We start from the raw sequence: 27,878 nt of genomic DNA, 5'->3' as shown, positions 1-27,878 counted from the left end.
TATATGCCTGTCCAGATCGCCAGAAGATACATTTCCACAGAGCTGATCAAATAACACATAGGTTCCAGTTATACTAAAGTTCTTGTATGAAACACACACACGAACACTTACATGTAAATAACACAGTGTGACATTACAGACAAGCCTGCCTCAGCATTTTCCCTACACACTATTTAAAATAAGATATGCAATAACAGAAATATTCATTTGCCAATAAAACATTTCGATTTGCCCCTTTTGTTCTTCCACAGGCTTAATCATCTAGTGTGCAGGAACTGTATTAAATTAGGTCCTGGGACACTGCAAATTACTGTCAGTAAATTATCTTCCTGTCATATGAGCTAATTTAACCATCTTAGATTGCTGCAGATAATTTGCAATTCTTAACTATTAAGCATTAACAAGTCTCCTAATTTAACATGAAATATCTCTGTAATTAATCCAAGTAGTCAAATCCTCCGACAGTGACCTTCCTAAATCTGTAAATGTAACAGCTTGGTGGGCAGACTGGAAATTTCAAATCAAGGGTAATAATTCCTCCCCACTCCCTTTCCCTGGTGGTATGAACCTGTTGTAGGACTAAATCACAGGCAATTGCCTTTAGCATCTCTTCGTGAAGCCTTACTGGAAAACATGGGGATTACAGATTTCATTCCTCCCTACTCTAAAATACACCTTCCTCTGTGTGAGGCTGAGGATACAGAAGCATCAGCATTTTAATGTAATGATCACTCAGTCTGGGTCACAGTTACACGCTGTGGCAACTAAGAACCTGTATTTTCAGTTCACTGCAAAATTCAAGCACAATCTCTTAATTACTCTTGAGCTTTAAAACACTAATGGACTGTATTTAGCATTTAATACTAGAGCCTTTCAAAAGCTTTGCATGGAATTACCTAAAAGAGACTGCTGCTAATTTCAGTTCTGGGGCAACATACTCCAAGGCACAACAGGGCAAAAGATAGAAAACAAACTGGAAATGGTCATCTCCAGCTGAAGAAGCAACTCTGACAAGAGAGAATATTTTGACAAGTTATCCTTCTGAGAAAATTATGAAAACAGAAAGGTATTAAATACAATTTAAGGACAGAAGAATCAGATGGTCTGTGTGGTTTCCAACTTGATTAAATACCACCACTTGCATAAAGAATGCCATGAGTTCTGCTTCTGATCCACAACAAGGCATTTGCACTAAACAGAGGCTGGTGTTAATTTAGCACTCCCTACTCAATTACTGAATGAATCCAACCCCGCTCCAATTGGGAAAAAAATAACAGAACCTGACCATCCAGGTAAAGAATTGCTGAAATGCATTCATTCTTCTGCCAGAATTCCTCCTTTGTGAAAGTAATTTTTAATATTTATGGATACTGTTAACCTTTTTTGGAACATACTGCTAGAAAAAAAATCAAACTGTCATCTAAATTCTGATGGGTTTTGTCACAGGGTAGCCTCATTGTAGAAAAGGAAAAAAGAACAAAGCAGAAGAGCACTTTCTTCCTGCCCATCTGGCCCTGCTCAGGCCCCTCTCACTCCTGTTTAAGGTTGCCCATCTCCCTAGCTTTTGCCCTGTCCAAATCCCCAGGAACTACTCTTTAAACCTTATGGTCCACACGCTGGAGCCTCGTATTAAATAGTTTCTGCCCATAAGGTTCTAAATGTTTGCATCAACTTCCACAATAAACTGTGCAACCAATGTAGTTCCCCAGAGCTTACACGGGACAGAAGTTTGCACTGCAGATCATTCTTCCCTCAAAAGTAGGATAGTTAAATTAACAAAACTCACTCAGTAAAATTATGCATCAGATTTCCTTTTTTTCCAAGACACCATTAACAGTGTTACCAGAGTGCATCTGCTTTTCAAGACTAATTTTTTTTTTCCATTTAAAGAAATCTTTACGGTTCCTAAAACTGAAATTCTTCATTCCTCCCCTCTCTACCAACAGCCACCTAGACCTTCATAATTATAAAACATTAACCTAGTTACTACAGACTTGCTTTTAGGGAGGGCAGGGGGAGGGAATTTTTTCTACCCAGATTACGAGGATCCTTAAGAAGAACAAAAATTCATTGTGCAAATTAAAGCCCAGAAACTCAAGTCTCTTGGGATCAGTCTTCCTTCACTTCTGGCTTAAGAGCAGCAGAAAACTGAAAGCATAATCCCTGACATTTCACTATACTTGCAGGACTAAAATGCTTGCCCTCTGAATATACCAACACCACAAGTAACTGGGCTAATCACTCCACAGGTTTCATCATAATTTATAAGTACCCAAAGCACCTCACTGGCACATCCACGTAGCAGTGTGAATTGATCTGCTTGTAAATGGTTTCATCTACCGACCAGCAGAGATGAAAAAGAATATTGATAGCATAACTGGGCAGTTATGTAAATTGGACAACTAAAATGATTCCAAATAATCTCTAAGTCTTTCCTATCCCCACAATAAAATTTGTTAATCCTCCCTTTCGTAAACAACCTTTTGCAGCCACACAATTTTTTGCAGCTGTCACTAGAAAAGCAGTAAAAGAAAAGGGAAGAAAATAGATTTTGGAAGTTGGCACTCATTCTGTGTAGTTGCTTTTTTTTCTGATTACTAACAGCTAAAACCAGGACATTAACAATTTTTCATGTTACTGTTTTAAAGCTATTTGTTGTGCATATTTGTTTCCAATACACTGGTTGTAATTTTCTAATTATTTCTGACTTATCTCTTTATTAGCATAAACTAACCTGTAACATTTAACTTTTCCCAACAGCAATAATTAAGACTTTACAACCTCTCATGAATATCCTGTCAATGCAAACCATAGGTAAGCAAGTTTTAGAGTGGCAGTGAGTTTTTTATCTATGTTAGCCATTTAAGGAAAATGGCTGTAAATACATAAGTTATCAAAGTTTCTTTTGAAAAAATACTTTTATACAAGACCTAGATTGCATAATTAAGCAATTCAAATCTTAGTTATAAACTGATTATCATTAAAGGTAATTTGACTCATTTTAACTAAGTATAAATTTAAGTCAGACCACATATTTGTATCTGTTTTCTAAAATATCTGTCACTTCTCCACAATGGTTGATCAAACGTGCCAGTGAAAAATGTTTTGAGTAGGCAACTTGTAATATAGCTGTGGTTTCTATCTGTCAGAGGCTGGCTGCTGAAGTGTGAAAGAAACTCATTAAAAATCTCTCACTGTGATCCTTCATTGCAAGGAAAAAAAAGAAAGAAAATACTTAATGAAGGGTACACTTAGCCTGAAGTCACATTCATATTTTGCTTTTCATTTTACACTATATCGGTAAGTAATTAAAAGACAGCAATTAGTCACAGAAACACTATTCATGGCGGTCATACTGAGAGATATAAAGTACTGATTTTATGTTAGTATTATGAAAGTAATGAGGGAGATCAAGACAATACAGCTAAGTAAATAGAAGAATCTCTTACCTTAATCTTAAGACAAGATTCACCGCACATGGAACTTCACTATATTCGTCACTAACAACAGGCTGAGACTATTAGAGAAAAAAGCAAAGTTTTATAAAGGATGCCAAATGAAAAGAAAAAAAGAAAAAAAATCACGAAAAACTTTCCATGCTAACAGTTTGAAGTTAGCACAGAATATTTAACACATTCTTTAACTCTCAGAAACCTTTTGAACACTTTCAGTACACAGTCTAAAATATAGCTGATACCACTAAAACTGCCAAATTTCAATTACAGAGATACAAATGATAATGCATTAAAGCACTGAGTGTAGGAGCTTTTAATCCACCTTGCATCAAAGCTCAAATAACCTATTAAATAATATGCACACAGTGAGAATATCAAACAGCTACTCACATTATTTTTGTGTAACAGTTTTGGTTGTTACAGAAGTCTTGCATCTACCCATATACAAAGAACTAGTACCATATCAAAGCAGGCATCACAGCTCAGAGATGTCTTTCACAAAGAAAAATCAGGAATACGGATATCTTTCACACTCTCACTCCTCCCTCACACTATAATATCCTTCCCAGCTCTCAACTAACACTGACGTGAAGTCTCAGGCAAAATGTATCCTACGTACAGGGTATCTCAGGGTCCTCATACCCACCTTGGCATATTGTCACCACTCACAGAAGCTTGTTCAAAGGTTACAGTCAAGTTCTCCCAAAATAAAAGACCTGCATCACAAATCTCTTTTGATAGTTTTTGCAACAGTCTTCCATATCAAAGCTACTTATAAAAACATTACACAGGATCTATTTTCTATTATCTGTGTATTTTCAACAAACATTAATGCATATTTGGAAAATTATTTATCACTTTCACAAAATAAGAGCAATTTTTTTCTGCTTCCATTAAATTCCTTCCATTCATATAAACTACTACTATTACTTCTGCATCTTCAACAGACATGTTATTTCAATGTATAGGAATGTGCATCCCAAAGACCCAACAGACACGCACCAAGAGTGGCGAGCTGCACTAGTCTTAGTTCCAAGTCATCTTCTGGAGCATTTAGGAAAACAAAAATCAACAGAAGACTTCAAGCAGAGGCTTTTTTCTCCTTCATAAACTAAGCAACTATTTTATTATGAGCTACCTGTATAAACTGAATCACAAACTGTAGAACTCTTAATAACTAAGACACAGAAAGACTGTGTGGGGTAGAAGTCCTTTTTTTTTTCTACTCAGCTTTATCTCAGCTACTGAAGCACTGTGTAAACTAGGTCTGCAATGAAGACACTGGAGTCATCACAGGAGCTAACAGGACCAAATCTGGCAGGAAGCTGTTAGTCTTTTAGAAGATTTCTATGACACCAATGAAAACCAGATAATCCAAAACTGCAGGTAAAGTGGCAAGGGTCACCCACCCAAGAAACAGACATTTTTGAAAGAGATTTTTCTTCTCTAAGATATAATCCTATTAAGCAATTATTTATAGCAGCAATGCTTCCCACACTCTCAGCACAGGGCCATGAAATTCAACATGATATTTTGTTCCTCGGAATTAACCCAAATATGCTTCAGTACTGAACTATTTTACTGTGTATGGAATGAAACATTTTAATTATAAGCTACATGTTGTGATACAAATCGTAGGAACAAAAAATTATTTGGAGATCCTCTGGCTACTCCTGAACACAGTCATCATTACTCTGACAAAGACAGCAATCAGTGTGATCCAGTTATGAAGATTCCCTAAAAACAGCCAAATTATCTATTTTCATGAATTCTCCCGGGCACAAACATAACATGACTTTTAAATTCCTATCCATCTTATCCACTGTGTGCTCAACTTTTTTGTTACAGGCACGATTGCATAAAGCTCTATCCTCACAAATAATTGCTATACAAGGTTGCAGAAGAACACTCCAACCTCAATTCACATTTTTAACAGCAGAAACAAAAAAGAAATCACTCAAACACTTGGAAGAAAAGAAAAATTGATAAAGACATTTTTACCTCTGTGTTCTCCTCCTCTTTCAGTCTTCGTGACTAGAAAACAAATGCAACGAGATATGAGCTATGCAGCTTTATGCAATAAAGATCCAGAAATACTAACAATTAACATAAAGACAGAATATATTGCACAGTGTAAATGTCTTGGCAGAAACAGAAGGTACCTTTTCCTGAGAAACAGCAGCTTTGCCTTCCTCACTCTTCTCATCCATTTCATCATCACTCCATTCCCAGTCTCCATCTTCTGTTTTATGGAGGTGACCACTGGAACCTGGCACTCGCCTGACCTAGCAAAATATTGTTGACCATTACATAGACATTATTAGTCCTTATTAGTCTTCTGGTTAATCAGCAATTCTTTGCTATTTTTATTTTACGTGCTTTCAGTAATTTGCTGCAGGAGTCGCTAACATATTCTAATAATATTTGACCTCAGGGGTCATCCTTAAGCCAGAGGGAATAGCTAAACTATGCAAAATTCATATAGGGAAACAGGGCTTGGAGATATTTTACAACCACTTAGGAAGAAGCTCAATTAGATGACAACTGCTTTACTGCTTGAAATGAAGGGAAGCTATTCAAGAAAGCGAAGTTACACAGACAAGGTTGTTCTTGGGACACAAGAACTTTGATTGCCCTGCTTAAAAGCTTTAAAATGTGTAAAGGCATTAAGAATACTTCAAACGTGAAGTTATCCTTATTAAAAAAAAAAAAAAAAAGTAGCAGCTGTATATAGACTAAGAAGATAGGTTGGCATGCATCACACCAAACTAGCTGGGCAAACTCCTGTAGATCAAAAAGTCTAATGAAGGATAATAGAAGTATCCAGCTGCTAAATCTGAAAACCAAATACTCTTCTGGTGCTGTCTTGCTCTTTTTCAGAGCCAGACAACATGCTTGTTTTCCCCCAGATCATGTTTAGACTACAACAATTCATCCATCAATTCTTCCCACACCTATGCATTTTGAGACCCATGATGCTGGAAGCACAGCACAATAAGCAGCAGCCCTGCTGGTGTTTAGATTAGAATCTGTTTCTCTAATTATTTCACACCACTGAACCAATATACAGTTTCCACTGTACAACTTCAAATGCTTGTACAGGTAAGCTCCCCAGTGCTATATAAATTTGTAAAGGTTAAAGTATATCCCTTTCATTACAAAAAAGTTATTCCAGAAAATGGCCTGTACATTGGTAAGAGAACAAAAGGAACAAAGCATTAAATGTTCACATCACACAAAAGAAAGAGCTAACTTGGCAGAAAAGTAATTTCAGACCAAAATCTACTGTTGCAGAAGATATCAATAAAAATAACTTTAATAAACCCAAACCAATTAACAAACAAAAAAACCCACACACCAGATGAACAGGGCAACTCTAAATCCCACCCACCAAAGGTTAGCCCAAATCAGCCTGACAGAGAGACACCTCCAGCAGCAGAATGCAGAAGCTGCCCACATTTCCCAAGGCTTGGCAAAAAGAAGGTTGCAGCATAAGAAAGCAAAACATAAATTGTTGTCTACTAGGCACTGACGTGCTCGTGTATGTAGATGTTAGAGACTGGGGAAAGAAGAATCTATTATTCATCACCGATTCTTTAGCTGCTGCAATCTCTTCACAAGTTTATTTTTGTAGAGTGACAAGGGAATGAACATTTTCTGAACATTAAGATCTTTCTACTTCATTATTCACAACTGCTCAAAACAGCAAAGAACTGGGCCCACTTAGAGATTTAGTATTTTATTTCAGTGTCTAAATTTAATAAATAAAAAGGATACACTGTGGGATACCAATGTATACGCACATCACTATATTTCATACATGGTACAGCACACATTACAAATTCATTCTTTCATTAAGAGTAATATTATGTATCTATTGTATTTTTTTTCTTTCTAGAATAAAATGACTAAACTAGTAATCTTTTTTATACACTATCTGAATTATTTAAGGTATCCCTACCAAAGTCTCTAGCAACTGAATATTTGCAATGGAGTCCTGGATAGATTTAAAACAGCATTTTTAAATTCTCTTCCACAGAAAGAGTGTGGTAACCTGAAGGTATGGTAAATGAGATGCACTTATGTAAGCAAAACTGATGGCACGAATGAGCACTAATATTCACTGTCATGGAAGGCGCCTTGCCACTCTCCATATACAGGTAACTTAGAGTCCAAATTTAATTTGTTAGTAGAGCAGTAAGGATATACCCAATCCCATATGCCCCAGAGAGTAAGAATGACAAAGTGGTTATCTAAACACCTCACTGTTTTCATTTTCTGCAGTCTGTCCTCATAAAAGCCTAAATCTGGGTTTCAGGCAGAGAGAAAGACAGACCAGTCAACTGACACTGTACACCTTCACCTTCCCCTGAGACTGGTTCTTATGGGAGACAGGGCTCCCACTGTTATACAGACGTTCTTATAGAAAAAATATACTCTTTAAAGTGTGAATATTACTTGGTAATTGGTAAGATGAGGGTTTTTGCATAGCCAGTGCTCCTCTCCTTTTTTTTTTTAATCAAAAGTTCCAAGAGCTTCACTTCTCATGCAACTTCATGAGAAGTACTTATAAAATTAGTTACCACGTCAGTTATTTTATAAAAAGAACAAAAATGAGAAATAGGACATTACTGAGCACAGTTTTGGTTTTAGCATTACACTTCGCCCTGTGTATTTTTCTCTCAAAAAAACCCCTGACCAGTTCCTTCCATACACAGCTTAAGCCTATAGAGTAATCAGATTTTATAATTTTTACCTTTGGCCATCTTGCAAACCTTTCCTAAGGTACAAAAGTAAATTTTAATCTCCATCCCTATGAAATTATTTTATTCTAATGCAACAAAGAAAATCAGTATATCATTGTGTTCCAATCATGGCACCAGCCTTTAGCTTAAAACAGTTACAGATTTAATCACAGCTTAGCACCTGAGGTACATGCATGGAGAAGTCACTTTCTACAATATATTAATGCAAAAGAACATTGGTCTTTTCGTATAAGAACACCTACACTGTAATCTTATTTTTGAAAAAAAAAGAAAAAGAAAAAGAAATAACCTTAGGTCCAAGACAGAGCATGAATTCCCACATGTACACATGATCCTTTGTTCAAGAGTTGAGGTATTACCTCAAGAGAAGGCTAATCCCCATTCAACCCAGTCTCACAGGTCCAATGAAAATCCTAATCCTTTCAGTGCTGACTATTCTTAAAATCCTATGAGTTCATTATAATGTGAAGTCTTATTTTTATTCTGATGAAAGCCACAAAAATTCTGCAAACCTGAATGTGTTTTAAGCAATTTAAAACCTTGTTTTTTCCCACCATGACTTATGCAGACTACTGTTATTAATGGGATGTACCACTACCTTTCTAAAGTAACACTCTGGCATTTCTGCTTTGTAGAACTCAAAAGATGTTAAAATATCTCAGTAATTTGGTGTTAGTGTCCCCTCCTCTCAAGCCACTCTGTATATCGCAAATATCATGGGAAAAAACCATTCTCCTTAGTCTTCCTTTTTCTCCACTTGGAATAAAGTTAGACACAACTTGCAATGTTTCATACTCATATGCAGGAACTATTGGAATACTCACTACTGGAAGAAATTACACTGGCAACTTAAAGTCAAGAAATGTAAGATCATTACATTTTCCTTCATGAAAGAATACCGAATAAAGGAAACTGATAATTCTGCATTGACTGGGGCTCCCTTACGTCTCTCTATGGGTTCTTGAAGAGCACCCTTTTTAAGGGATAACACAACAGAAGTCACCAAAAACCAGAAATCTGTTAAGGAAAAAAAAAGAGAGCATTTGCTTTAAATATTTATGATACTGGTTTGTTTTTATAGCCAAACAGTATCATGCTTACATGATGACAAGCGTGACACCTGAGGGCATGGCCATCAATCGTCTGCCTTGAAATCTTACCTACACTCTCAGTTTAGATATGGAACACAGCGGAGCTACCAGTGAGAGTAAAAAGAGGCATTATTAGCTGAAGAGAGAGGGGAGAAGAGAGTGCATTCCTACATCTCTAGAGGAAATGATGAAAAATGGGTATAGACACACAGTGTACCAGCTCCCCATCCACTCTGGGGGATTCCTTGTCCAAAGCCCTCCTCCTATCACTCTTCACTGATTTTTCTGCTGCTAGGATAATGCTGCTTAGAAACAACAAAACCTAGCAGCTCAAACTAGAGATGCTATTTTGATACCATCTTGTTTACAAGTGTAGGTAATTCCCTGCACTCCTAATTCTGCTTTCCAAAACTGTAAAGTTTTACATAGTACTGCAACATACTTATTATTTCTGTTTTCAGCTGGAGTCCAAAATTTGAATCTGATTTTGCTTTGAGAAACTGCAGTGTTTTGCTGAAATTCCAGTAACATAGCAAATGTGCAAGTTTAGTAATTCAGTATGATTTTTGTTTTTCAGATGTTATTTCTCCTTTTATAAGTTCTGCTACATAAACTTCATTACTGAATGTTATTAACTGCAAATGATTCTTTCATTCACATTTTAACAACAGTCCTTTCAGTCACAATGTGTACCTGTGCTGAGGAGGATTTTTTCACTTAATTGTGCAGAGGAGATGCACTGTTCCTCAAAAGCAACACTTCACCTCAACAACAAGGAATCCCAAATGGGCCATCAGGAATGACAAGCAGAGAGAGGTTCTTTTCTATCCTCTTTCTTTTCCCTGCCTGCCCCCTTTCATTCTCCCAATCAAACTAAGGTGCCAAGGCCAAGAAGGTACCTGCAAGAATCAAAGGAAGCAAATCAAAGATACAGCAAATTGGCAAAGGAACTTAATACTCTGAAAGGTGACAAAGATAAAGATCCACTACTGAAAGACTTTCCGTTAGAGGGATCACTAGATCCACCTTTATAATCAGCATTTTCTGGTTCCATCATCCTTTTCTATCATCCAAGCCATTTACTTTCTTAAAATAACCAGAGGCGAAAAGAAAGAAGACAAATATAGCCTCATTTACAGCTTTCCTTATTCAGTAGTAGAATGGTAAAGCATGGTGCTAATAATGCCAAGGTGGGTTTCACTGTCAGCAACAGAGACATATTTAAAAATATTTACGAAAATAGTCTATTACTGTAGAATTCAAAGAAGAATTTACTACGACTTTCAGTTACTTTCAAACTCAGAGGCTTTTAAGTACCATTTCAAGGTGAAATTCTGATTTCTACCCTTTTCTACTTTCTCCAGCATTTCCATTTGCTTATGCACATAAGAGAAATTACTGTAATATACATTCTGCATTCCTCACAGATTTTAAAGAGACCTGAACTTATTCAAGACATTTTATAAAATATTAGGGTGATTAAAATGAAAATTGGAGTGTAGTTCTCCAAAAAGTTATAAAGCGACATGAAAATAATGAACACAGATCTGCAATTTTTATAAAATCCAATTTTATAAAATCCCACTGTTTCTATTTTAGTCAGATACTAAAATGAAGCACGCATTCAAGCATGCATTCAATCAGGCTACAGCATTTAAAATTCCAAACTTGGAGGTGCTCCTAATTGAGTACCTAATGCTCTCCCAGACTGACTCCACACACAGCTCAGGCAGGACCAAATCCCCAGATGCATGGACACAGGGCACACCGGATGCAGCTGCCCTCTGCTGCTGGTAAATCCCACACAGCTTGGCTTAGATCCACACATCCCTGTCATTCCCCTTTCTCTTCATATACTGTGCATCTTTCTCTTCACCTGCAGATGCACTGTTTGAATAATCTTCTCATGAACCTGCTTTTCACTGCTAAACAGAAATGAACTATTACTATTCCAGCCCACTTTTCTACTCTGCTTGGCTTAATCTACTTGTTCTGATTAAAACCTTGAAGTTTTCGGCTCCAGCCATAATTTTAACTTCTTGAGCCAAGAGCACTTCTCAGCTAAATCAAGGCCCCTATAATACCACCATCTCAAGGATAGTAGCACCATCTCAAGGATGTCCTGCTTCATCTATACTTCCCTTGTAGTTCCCCCAAGGAATTTCCAAGAATATCACTGGTATCAATGCAACCTTGGCATTATTAGCACCTTAACCAACTAAGTTAATCTCAGGGATAGTCCATGAACCCACCAATACAGAAAAGGGCTGCTTTTTAATGACCAAGATGAATCGAGTATGAGCTTTTAAACTCTGCCATAACAAGTAGCACAAGTTATTTTAGATATGCATATGGCCATTTGAAGTACAAAGGCACTCAACTAAACATGGTTTGTTTTAAAGCTTGCCTATTCTGTACCAATTAGGTCCATTTGAGAGGGCAAAATAATCCAATCTCACAAACTCCATACAGATGGTAAAAGCACTCTATGAAAGAAAAGATGGACAAACCCATATATTGTATGAAGTGTTTTGCATCTAATGGCACAACTACATTCAGGCAAAACCACTGAGCAATCTTCTTCCTTTATCTGAAGTGTTAAAATAAAGCTGATGCAACTTCATGTATCTGCCCCTTAAAACACTTTCCACTTCTACTAACCACTACAGATGGCACTGCTTTCTGATTATGTGAATTTTTGTCAAGTTTACATTTTATGGAAAAAGTGTTTTCATTAAATTTCCCTTCCAACAACTTCTTGAAAAATAAAAAACCTGACATGGTTCTGAATGCCAATTTCTCCTTTATTTTTTTCTAGTAATATCCAACAATAGAAACACGGTTGTACTAATTTTTTTATTTGTAGCAGTGTTCTGGATAAACTGAATAACTAATCCTCTGTGATGGAGAGGCCTCCCTCACACAAAGCCTTGCCAAATACATAGTTATAGTTCAGCTACTGCTTTCCAGAAAAAGTGTTCCAGTATAGTACATATCCCTTCACTTGATACATCAACATTAATGAAATAAGTATTTCTTAAAGTGTAAAGAAAAATTAATACATATTTTTAGTAACAAGCTGAGCTCAAGCTCATGTTGCTCTCTGCTTTTCAAGACAGCTGGAGTCCAGCTGTACTAACATATAACATCGGTGTGGTGTATCTATCAGATTAAGTCCACTACTGAAACAAGGAAGTGCTGCACATGTATGGCTTGCTGAGGTGCAATCATGGTGTTAGAGCTGCCCAAAAAATCCAGGATATAATGATATTTTGCTCATTAAATGCAGGGGATCGATGATTTCTTATATAAGGAAACATGGCCATTTCCTTAAAATAGCTGTACTGAGGAGCTAGAATTTCAACCCATCAGTAAGGACATTTTTAGTGAAGTATAATAAAACCTGATATCACTCATACTAATCATCTCTTCATGCTGTCACAGGTTTTCCCCAGTAACTTACAACTGCTAGCTCTAAAAAAGCTTCTCTTAAGAGCACAATGCAGTACCACCTTTCCAAAAATAGAATTCAAACCTAATTATTACTTAGATTTTTATTTTTTTTACTAGCAGCACTTCAGACAGCAATAAAATGAAATGCAGACACATTTAATGTATTTTTCCCTGTTCACTTTGTGGAAGTGGCAGTCATGCAGGAGATTTTCAAAATTAAAAAAATAGGATTATAAAACCATAAAATTGACCCAGCGCCTTTGGGCATACAAAGTACTTACAGTTATAATTAATTTTTTAGTGTGACAAGGTTTGAAAACCGATTGTGGAACTCTAAAAGCTGTTTCAAATTTGCTCTATTCCAATATAGCAATTCTAATCACAAATGAAACAACTTAGCATTTGGTTCAAAATTAAAACTACTTCAGCACAGGTTAATAAATAGTAGATCCAAAATCTGGGTGAGCTGTTTTATCCCAGGGGTGTACACAGCCCTACTCCAAGCAGGACAGGGCAGGCTGGTTTACCATCACACCACCTAACCATGCAGAGGCTGCAAGGGGGTTTCAGGGTTCCCACATATATATTGATTGCACTGAGCTCAGACCATTCACCACTACCTTTTCTCCAGTTCTTTTTGACACCAGCAATTCTCTCACAGGTGAGCGGTCCCATTAACGAAACCTAGAACTGCCAGCAAAACATCATGTATCAGGAAGGATATCGAGGTCCTGGAGCAGGTCCAGAGGAGAGCAACTAGGCTGGTGAAGGGACTGAAGCACAAACCTTATGAGGAGAGGCTGAGGGAGCTGGGGTTGTTCAGCCTGGAGAAGAGGAGGCTCAGGGGAGACCTCATCACTCTCTACAACTCCCTGAAAGGAGGTTGGAGCCAGGTGGGCATCGGTCTCTTTTCCCAGGCAACTATCAGCAAGACAAGAGGGCACGGTCTTCAGCTGTGCCAGGGAAGGTTTAGGTCAGATATTAGGAAGAAATTCTTTACAGAAAGGGTGGTCAGACATTGGAATGGACTGCTCAGGGAAGTGGTGGATTCTCTACCCCTGAAGGTTTTTAAGAAGAAACTGGATGTGGCACTTAGTGCCATGTTCTAGCAACCGCAGCGGTAGTGGATCAAGAGTTGGACTTGATGATCTTGGAGGTCCCTTCCAAGCCAGTTGATTCTATGATTCTATGATTTTGACCAGTGGTGTAACACTCGTTCCTGTGGATCAGTACCACTGTATATCTAAGCAGGTTCTGCACAGGAAGAGGCAAGTTATGTTTCTCCTAAGTAACTGAATTCCAGAAGTGGTTCAGTGTTATCCTTAGTTACTAGGCTAAGGCAGGGAAGAAGGGCGTAATTTAAAACTAAGCGAATTAAGAGCAAATAAAGAAACACTGGAACAGGGGGTACATGTGCACAAAGATGCAGCTTACAACTCTAATATTAAACAGTACTTTAAACACACAATGTAGATGTTGCTTAACAAATTAGGATCAAAATATAAAGCAGGACACATCCTTACGGCATCAAATATTTTTCTCACATATACAAGACCTGTGTACCTGGTTTCAGGATTTCACAAACAGACCTGAACTCATATTCAGTAAAAACCAGCTGCCAAGTATAAGCTGTAAAGGCAGAAGCAAAACATGTGAATAATATGTCAAGAGAAAAGAATTTAAAGTTAAAACTAAACTGAAGTTGGAGTTCTGGGCAACAAGGCAAAGTAATTAGAGATGTGGTAAATGGAAGAAAAATTAAATTACTGCAGGGCAGATCTGACATCTGTACTAGCAGTGGTGCTACAGATCATTAGTCACAGGCATTTTACACCAAGTGCTACAGAAGAGAATTTAAGCAGTGATGACACCAGCTCTTTCCTCTCTATTGCCCCAGTGACATTAGTTTTTGAATTACAGGAGTTATTTCTTCCAAGAGCGACCTCTTAGACATTTTACATGTTAATGTTTGAGAAACCAAACTCTACTTACATAAGCTTTTTTAAAAAAAGACCAATACCATTCTATTATTAGAGTACATTTACATTTTATGGTGTCTTAAAACTGCAGCTACATTCAAAATTCTAACAAGTTAATTAAATTTTAAATCCCAAATGAATTTTAATATTGTGCCCTTTTAAAATATACATAATTTAGCATTTTCCCTAGCTAAAACCCAATATTTTTTTCTAGTCATGATGTAATTAAATACCTATTAATTTGTCTCTATCACTGTACAGCTTTGATTTCTTAAGATTGACACATCTTTCAAATTAGAAAGAACTGTCAAAAAAGTCATTCAGAAAATTATTTCTGGTGGTGTATGGGAGGCTATCCTGCATTCACTTTGCAATTCCAAATGCTAAGTCGCCTAAAGAAATAAGTATACGTCCTTGTATGCATGAGTTAATGTGCAGTCTCTAAAGCTGAGCTGAGGATAGAGCTAGGAGACGAATCTCACAAGGCACACGCTCAATGAGAAACCCAGCTGGTACTAGCACATATCTGAATTACTCCTGTACGGCCCGAGACGTAAAATGAAAACCAAACAACTATGATTTTTCCCCAGTTAGATCATTTTTTATGTGGGCATTGCTGCCACCAAACGGCCAAACCGCTGAACTACCCTTCCCCTGCCCCGTGCAGGTGTGAACCTGCTCAGCACACCACCCCTGCCACAACGCTCTCAGGAACGCTTTCCACTCCAACCTCTCAAAGCCCCACCGCTGCCAACAATTTCCCACAATAACTTCCATCTAAAAGAAGATTAGAAAGAACTCATAGCATTCAAATCTTGCTGACTGCCTCTTCCAAGTATGAGCCACCAGCTGTTAGAACATTTCAGTGTTGTAGAATTACACCAAAGTGGTAATTCTCAAAGACAACAGAGCATCCCCCAAACGCCAGACCAGGCAGCTGAAGTCTAACTGATGTGCCAACAAAGCCTGAAACAGTTCCTTTTTTGAAATGCCCTCCTCAAAACATCCTCCCAGAAAGCCTGCTTTTAGAAAGCTGGACTTGGCACACTGCCCTGTCAGCTGCAGAGGCACAGCAGTCTCTGAGCAGGTTCCTCATACTGAAGAGACATGTGAGTTCAGTCACAACAGAAAGGGGAAAAGGGAGTTCCATAATTTCTCACACACAAGGAGGATTCTACATTCATTCCTATTTCTTAGTTCTTATGAACAGTAGTTTGCTTCACACTTAAAGGTTTTTAAATACTTACCTATCAAGAATTATTATTTTTTGTGTTCTGCTGCACATGACTTGCTAAGCTTATTTATACAAGTGCCAAAGGCACCACAGAAATACCACCATATGCTGTGGGTTTAACTCCACCACCCATGGAATAAGACTCCACTGGTCTGAGTAACTCAGAAGCACTCTTGCAGAGTTTGGACCTGACTTATGTACATTTGAGAATAACAACTGAAATAATCAAAAGAACCAGGCAGTCCTCAATAAATACCATTTATAGTGTCTTCACCTTTTCTCTAAGTACCAGTGAAGACAAGAATTCTGCAGTTTATGAACCTTTATGCTTACAGATCACCTTTTTATTCTACAACTACTTCACCTGTAGCTTTCCAAAAGTGTTAAAAAATCATATTATGTAAGAAAAACATCATGTATCATTTTGACAAGCCAGAAAGGAAGTCAAAATGCCTCGTGGCTTCCTAGAAAAAGCAAGGCTGTAGAAAACAGTCATTCAACAGTCACCATATTTGAAGGACTGCATTAAATGAATGGCTCAGTCAGTCAACTAAAAAGGTAGGGCAATTAAAGAGTCCCTGCTTTCTCTTCCACACCAGTCAAGAAAAAGATGTGAATATACTCACCTTTTTTGCTCTTTGTGCTATATTAGGTGTTCTAGTGAGAAGCTTTTCAATCAGGTATTCTCTATTCTGCAAAACCAACATTTGTTAAGTTAAAAATCAATATGAGGAAAGCAGAAATTTCACATAGATTTTAAGGCAGAGCAAAATTTACTCGTAGGGTTAAACGTTTTACCTTGGCTTTCTGGAAAAATTTGCATTTTAAAAGTTCTGCTGCTGTGGGCCTGAAAGATCAATAATAAATTAGAACAGAAAACAAAGACCCCTCTCAGTGAATACAGTACAAGACGTTAGTTAAATGGTACGTCTCTAATACTTTTGAATTAGTACTGTATGAATGGGGAATGAATGATAATAGCTACTGAATTAATTCACACAAACTCACTTACCACACATGAAAAAAATTAAGCCTCTCTACGGTAAAAATACCAAAAAAAAGAGAAAAAAAAATCAGTCTCTCAAGCTGCCAATTTCCCCCCTTTTTTTGTTCAACACAAGTGCAAGTGCATTTTACCTTTAAAACAAACAAAAAACAAAACACACACAAAAAAAGTCAGTTCCCCAAGTGACTCTACAAATGCAACTAAAACTTTGCTCCACAGCAATAAAAGCATAATTACGTTTTCCAAAGAGCAGCATCAATACCTGCTACTGTCATTCTTTAACTTGACTGATTTCAGCAGGTATTCAAAAGAAACTATACTGACACGATTAACATGATGCATAAACCAAAGAGAGTCATCAGGAGCATCTTCCAGTCAAATGGACAAATACAAATCAAAGCAACAGTCGTAATGTCAAAACTGAGACATTTCATTTTTACTTGCAGTTCTGTTCAAGTTTGGTTCTTCTCATCATCATTAAGTTTATATTTTTGACATTTTCAACAGATAATCACAATCTCAGAGCTACCAAAGTGATTCCAACAGCAGATTTTGTCTCCCCTAGCTTCAGGGATCAAAAAAGCTACTTATCTAGCCAAAGGCAGACTCTAGTACTGAAGCAGACTCTGGAGAGAAAACAAAGCATCTCCTGGGATGAAATGAAATCCTCCATGTTCTTTTCATCGTTTCATGAGAAGCCCATACAACCATCCAAGAGTAATTTTGACAGAGCTAAATTTAGGGAAGTCACAATCCTCAAGATTCATCACTTCCAAATGAACAGTAGCAACATCTGCTCCCATTTTCCATTTTAATTCAAGCAAGAGATGGAATATCGCACAAACTAGTTAAGATAGCGGAAAGCTTCAATTTGGAAAATTCCAGTCCCAAAACCAAAAAAATCTAAAATCTGAACTAGTCTATTGCTTTGAGGACATATCTGAAAAATAAGTGACAAAAAAAGGAGTAGTAAGTAGTCTATATGTACATATCAATTCACTCCTGCTAGAAATAACGCATCAACCCTTGACATTAACAAAAAGCATTCAATTTAGACACAGACAGTAGGTTTCATAGAGTATGGAGGTTTTTTTCTTCTCCAAAACGCCAAACTTTACAGTAAACGAGTTCTCATTAATGGTCCTGTGGAGACCACCAGACTTGGCAGTAAATCACATATATATCTTGGATGAGCAAAAAAGGAAGAGAAACAATTAAAAAGAAAAATCAGCTTCTGTGTCAAAGTTTTGAAGTTCTTTCTCAAATTACAGTGAGCCAGTACCATCACATCTCATAACAGGGCTAAGCACAGTTAAAAGCTAGATTTTAGTAAAGTTTTATCCAAACTACTGTTCTCCATTCCTCTACCATTAATTATGCCAGACACTTCTGAACCAGTCTGGACATGCTTTCTGGCCCTGTTTTTCCACCCAGCCTGTGGCAGTGAATTGCAGCTGAGGACTGTGAGCAGCATCCTTGGCACTGGGGAGAGAGAGAAACACTCACACGCAGATCCCCAAAAGAAAAACACCACAGTCTGAGACAACAACAGTGCAACGCCAGTCCTAGAATTTGCCACAAAGAGAAGGCACTTCTCCCACAACTGACACAGCTGTTGGAGGTATCTCCATGCAAAACTACATCCTGGCTCGTGAGAAACATAGAAAAATGGAGAGGACCCCCAATATAAGAATACTCGCTCTATACCGGTATAGAGTAACTGGTACACAGTTCTGAGCATCTATCTGCTGGTCATATTGCTCAATTCAAGGCAATCCTGAGTATGAAGATATTGCATGTGTTTTCATAAATTAGCATAATTACCTTAAACACTAGTGTTTCAATGCTAATGTCATAGCTACAGGTCAGGTACCTCAGCATTATGTGCTCAAGGAGACAAGGAAAACCCATTTTATTTACTTCTCATGATTTCATACCCATTTAATCTTGCCCTAAAAATTGCTGAACACTGGAAGCTAAAAGAAGCTTGATTACACAGAGCACGTTTCATGCTTATCTGTAAGCAGCCAAACTCTAGCACTAAGCTTAAAACATCAGGACTTGCTACTAAGATCAACAAGTGTAAGGGGTTTGGGAATCTGAAAACAGTACACAAATGATCCTTGAGTGAAATAAAAAATGTCAAGTATTTCAAGAATAAAGATTTTTTTCCTGATTATACTTTTTCTCTAGTATGCCTGTTGTCACCTTTTTGACTTGATGCCCTACAACAACATCCTGGACTTAGATTAGCACAACATCAGTGAAAAGAAGTACACACCATAAGAGACACACACACACAATCAGGATTGCTCTCTCAGAACAATCTTTCTCCAAAAATATACTAGCTCTGAAACTCTACAAAACAGTGATATATTAAATGCCTTAAGAAATAATGTTAATTAGAATGGGCTTCCTACAACTCTTCAGCAAAAGAAGCCTACAAAAATGGTCTGCAGAAAAATGAATAAAGGATGAATAAATTAATACTTTCATCATCTTGGTTGTCCCATCCACAAAACATAGCAAGAACAAAGAACAAATTGCAAAGATGCTATGATGTGCAATTGCCCACACACACCTGAAGGAAACTCAACAAGCTTGGAGCCACTAACTTCACAGTAAAAACTAAATTTATCTTAAAAAGTAATTTTCTCTGGAAAATAAGGCAACACTAAGTTTATGTCACAAAATGAGAAAAATCAACATAGAATTATTTATAATTTCTTCTTGAAGCCAAGAGACTGATATGTTTGGTTACCTACAGTACTGCTGATCAATCTGAACAGTCTTGTTAGACTGTATCAAGATTTATATCTTGTCTCAGACGAGAAATTAAGATGTAGAGCAAGGACTTGCATTTGATCAGAGTTTAATTCAATAGTATGTTTACCTATAAATACATTAGGTTAACAACCCAGAAGAAGAAAACGTAAGGCATCATTAGGAGGCAATTTCTTCTCCCCAGATGAAGATGACTGAAGGCTGCTATTTACAAAATTCAAATCATACACTTAAAAAATTATGTCACTGTAACTTAAAGAAGACTATATATTTAAAACAAAAAAATTCTACTGTACATGGCAATAGTCACCTACCTTTTGGAAGGATCTTTTTGAAGGCATAATGAGATTAGTTTTCTAAAAGATTTGCCATACTTCTTCGTCATCTCCTTGTCCTCTACACCTGTCTCTAAAGTGGGAGGGTCATTTTGAAGCGTCAGCATTAACACCTAAAATAAATCCAAAAAAGAGGTGTTGTAAGCAAAACCAATTCCAAACACAGAAATTACAAGAAAATAAATACTCCACAGAATACATCTATTTAGATATCTTGAGTTGCTATTGAAAATGAAGTAGTACTAGCTATCTAGCAGCATTAATAATACAGCCAACAGCATTAAGTAATACAAAGTGATTGTTACTTTCATAGGAGGGTACTTGTGATAAGGTGCTGCTCCAGTTGCTAACTCAATGGCTGTTATCCCAAAACTCCACATATCGGCCTTGAAGTCGTAACCTCGCACCTGAAACAGAATCAGAAAGGAAAACCAAGGTGATAATGTCTCAAGTTCCAAAAATAAAACACTGAAAATGTTTTCAATTTTTTGTTTAACATTAGAAATACCTGCTCCATTACTTCAGGGGCCATCCAACAGGGAGTACCAACAAATGTTTTCCTTACTTTATTACGAGTAACATCACCTCCAGTTGCTAAAAATGCACTAACACCAAAATCTGGGAAGGAGGAAAAAAATTCAAAATCTGTTAAACTACCAATAACAAAGCAAAAGTTTTACATTTTAGAAATTAAGTCAGTTCATAACAGTATACTTATAGAAACTCTCCACTGTAGAGCTGACCTTTGTTCCACGACACACTGTTCATGAAATGCTATGAAATAGAAGATACAGTTTTATTTGGGAGATCTGCACTACAATACCCTCAAGTTCAAGCTCCTAGTACGTGTCTTCCTGAATAAGGTTACAAAGGATTTCAGAACATCTGTCACTTAAGGTTTTCAAATATGCACTTTAAGCCAAAGTTTGCATCTGCTGTTGTTCAAAGACAAGAAGCTACTTCTGACAGCTACTAAATCTGAATGTGATTTGAACAAGTGGGAATATTATATGCAATTTAAATATTTCTGGAGATTTAACAAACCAAAGATCAACAGTAAAGTCATCAATAATATATATTTAATAGTAGACCAGGACACAAATAGCTTTTTCCAAATGCCAAAAAAAAAAAAAGGCTCAGTGTTCCGTAAACTGGTTACTACGCCAGCGACAGCGGTATGGGAGAGACTGGGCTATAAGCAGAAGAAAAAGCATGTTACCAATGTATGGAGAAATACTGTCAATTTTCAATGGAGCTATATGAAGAATATTTTCAACTGTACTACTTACAATCCAGTTATACTGAAATACAGTAGTTTACTGTAGACTTACTTCAATTTTTAATTTTCCTATTGCTTTCTTATTGTTACCTGATTTTAAGGTTGAAAAAAAAAACCAGTAACTACAGAAAATGTAGTTTTGTTATTATTTTACACTGGCATATTAAAACCCTCAAAATACATGTTTACATGGTACTTTGAAAGCATCATTTATACAAAAAATACAACTTCTGTCTACAGCCAGTTTTATTACCAAGGACTGCTAAACACACAGCTTTCAACACTCGGTCACCGGCTATAAACTGTGAAAGGCCTGGCAGTATGCTGAGAGAGTTGGCAGGTATCACCACCTCCTCACTCTGCTTTCCAGATAATCTCATACTAACTTGAGAGATGGGACATGAGCCTTTCTCAGTACTGAAGCTTTTATGAGACCAAATCATTTGATTCTTACAGACTACCACTCAGGAAGCACATCAACACCATCAGGGGATATTTAAGATGCTAAACTGTATTCAACTGATGCCATTGGCAAGACAAATGGCAGATATGCCAAAAGTAATTCTCAGTGGGATATATCTCATGCATCTCAGTGACTAGTTAACTTATAGCCAAGGTCCTTATGAAGTGCAGTACATACAGATTTTTGGATCCTCAAGAATTATTATAATTATTTGCAGAAATAAATGAAATTAATAGAAATATGACTTGTTACCAGTTTCCTTATACATTTGATAGGACACAGAGAAACACTGAATAATTTCTGAATCACACATCATTAACCAAGAATCCTGAAATCCGTAACTGGGTAACTTGTGGCTACAGCACTCCAAAAGAAACAGTTAAAAGTCAACAGAAAAACTTGTATCTATTGTCCTTGATCCAGCTGCAATTACCTTTTTCTTTTATTTATCCATTACTCTACAACTGCCATTACCTGCTATTTGTACAGAGCCATCCTCACCCAGAAGAATGTTGCCAGCCTTCAAATCTCTAGAATGTACAAACAGGGGTTAGCATGAAAGTACATATGTGCACGTTTATGTAAACAAATAAACATTGCACACTGAATAGTTTTACAAGATACCACTTTCAAATTTAAAACGCAGGAAAAAGAAACTGAAGTATAAAATGTAACTGAATAACAATAGAACACAGCGCAGAACTCAAACTCCCACAAATTCTCATGTATAGAAAGACCTGGATTCAGCTTTAGCATAAAATGAACAAATTCAGGGATAGATTTTAAGAAGATAAATATTTAGGTCCAAAGTCTACTTTACCACCTTTCATAAGTATATTCTCACCAACAGAGAGCTTTCAGAGCTGTAAACCAAGAATTAATGCTTTGTCACATCCAACTGCATCACTACTGAAAAAGAAAAGTTAAAAAAAAGTTTTCCCTCTTTGACCTCTTCAGAGAAGACACCCACCTTCAAGAAAGGTAAATGTACTATACACTTCTATCCAATTAAACTATTAAAGCTCAGGAATAGCAGCCATATTTTGCTACGGGGTACAGTGATGAAAAGTTACTTGGTACTGACTGTGTCAAAAATTCAGCATGAACTAAAGTGTCAACTATATCCATTTAACACACTATTCCACATAATGTTAAGAAGAAACCTCTGTGGTTGTTTTGGTTTGGTTATTTTTCTTATAGAAACATGCATTCCATTCTTAATGCATCACTACTGAAAGGTAACATAATCTGTTTCCCTATATATATATATAAACAAGAATGTATTGAAACAACAAAACAAAATCTCTGAATAATTTTGTAAACATCTCCAACTAGCAAATTCCACCTGACACAGTATTCACTGAATTATACCACAGCTTTCACCTACAATGTACATCGGAAAAAGAAGGACACTGTATCATCTTTAACAGGACTTCTGCAGTATGGCAGTTTACAGATGATTTTATAAAAATGGAGAAATGTAACAAAGAGATATCTCTCTTTTTATATTTTTTAATGTACTTTACGAAGAGATGAGGGGAATTCCCAAGTCTGACCTCAAAGAATCCTGTTATCCTTAAAGCTCATGAATGTGCATTTCACAACAATATCAGCTTAACAGAAGACTATGAATTAAGGTTTGAGGCAGATCTTCGGCATTCGAGACCAGAAGTCAAGATAATTGTTCTTTATTTCTCCATTTATCTCAATTTTCCCTCTGCAAAAGGAGGAAATAGCTCTTGATTTACATCAGAAGCAGTTCACTTATAAGAGGAGACATAAGAAGTACACAAAGAACAATTACTGTGCTATATCTGCACTACCTCCATTCTCAGAGTCCTGTTTGCAGTGAATCTGGTTTTTGTGTAATTATAATAGGCTAATGCTTGAAAGAGAGAATCCACCGCAGACACCTTCCTTAAAAGACAAATTCACTACAGTAAAATTAATTAGCAAGGTCAGAGTACAGCACTTCCAACAACCAAACAGTGAGAGCAACCTCTGGGTTCTTTCAGCAGATACGTATACACCACCCCAAGGGATCGCACAATTCACATGGTGCAAGGCATGTAAAGAGAATATACAGAAGAGAGCAATCACTAGATGCATGCACACAAAGATGTAGTTTCATAGTACCATACTCGGCTTCACATGTGGTCATGAAAAAAGATCAGTAGAGTTGTAACAGATGTTTACTGATTACCAGGAAAAAAATAATTTCACATTTGTACAGGAGTGCCTAAGCACCCAAGATTACAGGTTTTACTGTGCAACAGAATAACCAAGTTACAAAACATATCACATAAATTAGAATCAGATTAGATATTGGAGCATCAACAGGCACAGGAGTACAGACCCCAGTTCTGGCATTCTTATTGCAGCACAGGCCTATCCCAACTAGAAGAGAGACACACAGCATAAAGACCAGGCAAGTACTTATTAGTGACAAACTGCAATTAAGATTGCAGCATCTGCTCCAGCATTATCATCTGATAATTACCGATCGCATTTAAGAGTATGTGACAGAGGCAACACAGTTTGCTTAGCCAGGCCACTGCAGCTGACAAAAGTGGCAACAAACTACACAGTCAATGTGGAAAATGCTTTTCACTATGTATATGCTCCTACCTGTGTATTTGTCCATTCCTGTGTAAATAGTCTAGGCCCTCCAAAACTTCTTTAAGAATTGTTGCTATTATGGGTTCTTCAAGCACACCGCTTTTGTGCTCTCCTCTGTTGACAATATACTTTATTATATCAAGCATTGAACCTGTATTGCAGAACCAGGAAGGAAAAAAAGCAAATACAAAGCATTATCATATCAAATTCTTAAGAAAGTTGTATTTCTTCAGTCTTTCTATGCTCCACAATTTAAATCTTTGCATGTACATATAAATACTTCATGTAACTAGTTGGTAGAATAAAGCACACCGCTAACTTGTTCAAATGAGACACAGAGCACTGCTTTTTGTCAAAAACACTTAATGATCCATTAGAAAAATATGCTAACATCTTGCTAAGTAACCACTTATTTAAAATTCAGGAGTACTTCACATTTAAACAGACACATACTGCAACGGTTTATTATCCAGCTTAGATTATGGTTCTTGTGTTCAAAATGTAGACACACAGCTGCAAGGTTGGAAGAAGATATTCTCTGCAAACACATGATGACAATGTTCCCAGTGATACAGTTTGACATTGAACTTCAGTTATTATAAATTTCAAGGCATTCAATAGAAACATTTTGGTTTTAACCAAGCATTATTCAACAGCTCATACAAAATTCCTGTCATGAATCACTGGTTTATCTCGTGTTCTATGCTTGCTTTTGATCGCACTGACCAATTCAATCAATGTGACGTAACAAGTGTTACGAGCATTTCCCATCCTTGCTTTCTAGCATCATGGTGCAGTAGTCTGCTGCCATCAAGACTAATCTTGAAGGACATCATGCAACAACCAGGACCATCACATCTTAATTTGGAGTCTCTCTTTCCTAAGCTAGAAGCACATTCATCCCCTTTCTCCTCTCCCAGAACCAAATAAGTATTTTATCCCATTAACCATCATGATAAAAAACTGCAGTAAGTGTTTTGTTAGTTTAAGCAAGAAGAAGGATGCAACATGTGTAATACTTGTCCTAGGATGAATTTTCCTTGAATAAGGAATGAGTAACACTCTTTATGAATTCAGAAACATATGCATTTTTACAAAAATAGAGTGAATTCTAGAGAAACTCAAAAAAAGGCCTCGCTTACAGAACTGACTTAATTCTCACCAGTTTTCCCTACACAGCCTTAATAGAGATTTTTGATATGTTGATTCAGAACAAAAATTAAATTCTGCTGATGTAACTACCTTATCTCAGTAATTCTTAGCCTGTACTATAAATACACATACACAAACATTTTCAGCTTGCACATTCATGCTATAACACGCCTACATCTCAAGGTTCATCCTATATAATATCTACCCCCTCTGATTACTTTGTTTAGGTGAATTAACTCAAAGAAGGTACATTCGGAAAAAAAAATTCTATTTCCTTGCAGCTGAACAAGTAAAACCAGTAACTTACCCCCACTCAACAGCTTCATAACCAGCCAAAGTTCATCCTTCACCACAAAAGATGTGTAATAGGTCACCACATTGGGGTGATTGCATTGACTCATTGCTTGAATTTCTTTCTGTAAGAAATAAAAAGCCCAACATAACAGAGCCAGCTATCAGTTTTGATTGCACAGAGAGACAGTTTAATTTCCAAAGTGAAATACTATAACAGAACTAAAGTATATACAGAATATGCATCATGACATTAAAACATTTCAATTTACCTATAGATCTGCATGCAAGAAAAAAAAACATTATTGCTTTGGCCAGGAGATACAGGCAGAGCTACATCACTTTTCTTCTGAGAACAGCAAAGATATTACTTTAAAGTTCCAAATTCACAGTAAGCAATGAAGAATAAGTAGTCTCCAAGAGCTGAAGGTGTGGGTACAGGCTGGACAACAAAATGCAGGGCAAGATCAAAATTTACTGCCTTTCCTGTTCAAAAGGGATACAAAGAGTAGAATGGGAGCAGGTGGTAAAGGAGAAAGGAAGCTGTCATACAAAGGACACAGCACCAGTGGCTCAGCTACTGTGAGATGGACAGGTGGACACCAGAGCCACGCAATCAAACAGAAATGGAGAAAAAGCAATGTTACAGACCAAAAGTCAGAGGAAACAACTGACTAGAGGAGCCTACAGTTAACAACAGATGCACAATGTGGCACTACCAAGTAACACCATCTATGACGTGCCACAGCTGTACACATTAAGAATGACAGCCTTGTATCTGTTAATTCAAGCAGAGTCCCTTTTCTATTCACACTTTCACATATTTGTTCTGTACCACCTTTCTGGCAGCTCTCATTGTTCTGCCAATCCTTTACATAGGAACATGTACTGGAGAGTTTGGCCTCACACCAACTTGAGCTCCCACAACCCTACTTCTCCCACTCCACCTTTGGCCACAAACTCTGATCCATCCCCGGTGCTAGAGAACATGGTCCTGGAGATGAGCCAGTCAGGGAGCCAATCCAGCCCAAAAACAAACTCTTCCACCTCTCCTTCCTCCATGAAAAGCAACTGCTTTGAGGTGGACCTGTGTTACACTTTGACTCACCAGCACTTGTGCAAGGCAGGCACTGTGCAGGTCCCACTTAGGTTGATTAAAACTGCCACAAATGCCATTTTCAACTTCCAACTTCAATTTAGCAAATGTTTGAAAGAGGTTTTTTGTTATTTGCAATGCACTTGAAATCACAGCTGCTTTCTAATAAAAAGTTAATTATATGTATTAAAGACTGTGATTTAATCTCATTATGCTTGCTGGCGACTATTAAAGTCAGGCTGTAGTTTGAGACACATTTCAGCTTGTCCTGTTGTCCAAAGCCCTCCTCCTTAGGCAACTTCTGAGTCCTGGACCACAGAAGGAAGAATGCTTGGATAATGAGTCAATGAGACTGAATAACAAGAGTAATTTGCAAGACAGCTCCCCTCATTCCCCTGGAAGGTAGTAGGTGGAAAACAGAAGACAGACATGTGGGGTACATTTCCGTCTTAAACACACATCAAATCACTGTCTCAGGTTCTTAACTCAGCTACCCATTCCAAATGAACTGTAACTCTCCTACTCCTGATTACTATTTCATTTCTTACACTGTTTTATTATTTTCCTATGCTGGTAATACAACAATAGTTCAAAAAGTCCACCTGCCACTACTGAGAAAAATGCACCTTACCTATTTTTTCTCACACATTAATAATGTAGAAATGTAACTAATTGACTGAGATAAGCTTCACTATTTTAACTGAAAAGTGCTTTGAATATTTTATCTACCTGTATCAACTTGTGGGCAAAAACTGAGCTACCACAGTAGTCATGGCCAAAGGCACCTTGTGTCTCAGCTTTGGTGACTTTTTTCAAAGACTCCTTGCAAAACAAAAATAAACAAACAGAAAGGACTCCATGAGAGATAAGGGCTG

The 27,878-nt window shown here is 37.1% G+C and overlaps 1 protein-coding gene across 2 annotated transcripts in view; it reads right to left on the bottom strand.

Annotated features, from left to right (window-relative positions):
- STK39 (serine/threonine kinase 39) overlaps nucleotides 1-27,878 on the bottom strand; it is a 79,447-nt gene that overhangs the window by 28,341 nt on the left and 23,228 nt on the right. For both annotated transcript variants that reach the window (XM_027637223.1, XM_027637224.1), the window contains exons 3-13: nucleotides 25,924-26,032; nucleotides 24,474-24,615; nucleotides 22,320-22,375; nucleotides 20,612-20,721; nucleotides 20,409-20,510; nucleotides 20,083-20,216; nucleotides 16,777-16,825; nucleotides 16,605-16,670; nucleotides 5,618-5,740; nucleotides 5,457-5,489; nucleotides 3,450-3,517 (exon numbers count right to left, since the gene is read on the bottom strand). In XM_027637223.1, coding sequence (XP_027493024.1) covers nucleotides 3,450-3,517; nucleotides 5,457-5,489; nucleotides 5,618-5,740; nucleotides 16,605-16,670; nucleotides 16,777-16,825; nucleotides 20,083-20,216; nucleotides 20,409-20,510; nucleotides 20,612-20,721; nucleotides 22,320-22,375; nucleotides 24,474-24,615; nucleotides 25,924-26,032 — 992 coding nt within the window. The remainder of the gene's footprint in view (nucleotides 1-3,449; nucleotides 3,518-5,456; nucleotides 5,490-5,617; nucleotides 5,741-16,604; nucleotides 16,671-16,776; nucleotides 16,826-20,082; nucleotides 20,217-20,408; nucleotides 20,511-20,611; nucleotides 20,722-22,319; nucleotides 22,376-24,473; nucleotides 24,616-25,923; nucleotides 26,033-27,878) is intronic.

This window comes from Corapipo altera, unplaced genomic scaffold (genome assembly GCF_003945725.1).
Source record: "Corapipo altera isolate COAL_440 unplaced genomic scaffold, ASM394572v1 45, whole genome shotgun sequence".
Lineage (NCBI taxonomy): Eukaryota > Metazoa > Chordata > Aves > Passeriformes > Pipridae > Corapipo > Corapipo altera.
This window is presented reverse-complemented; position numbering and strand designations above follow the sequence as displayed.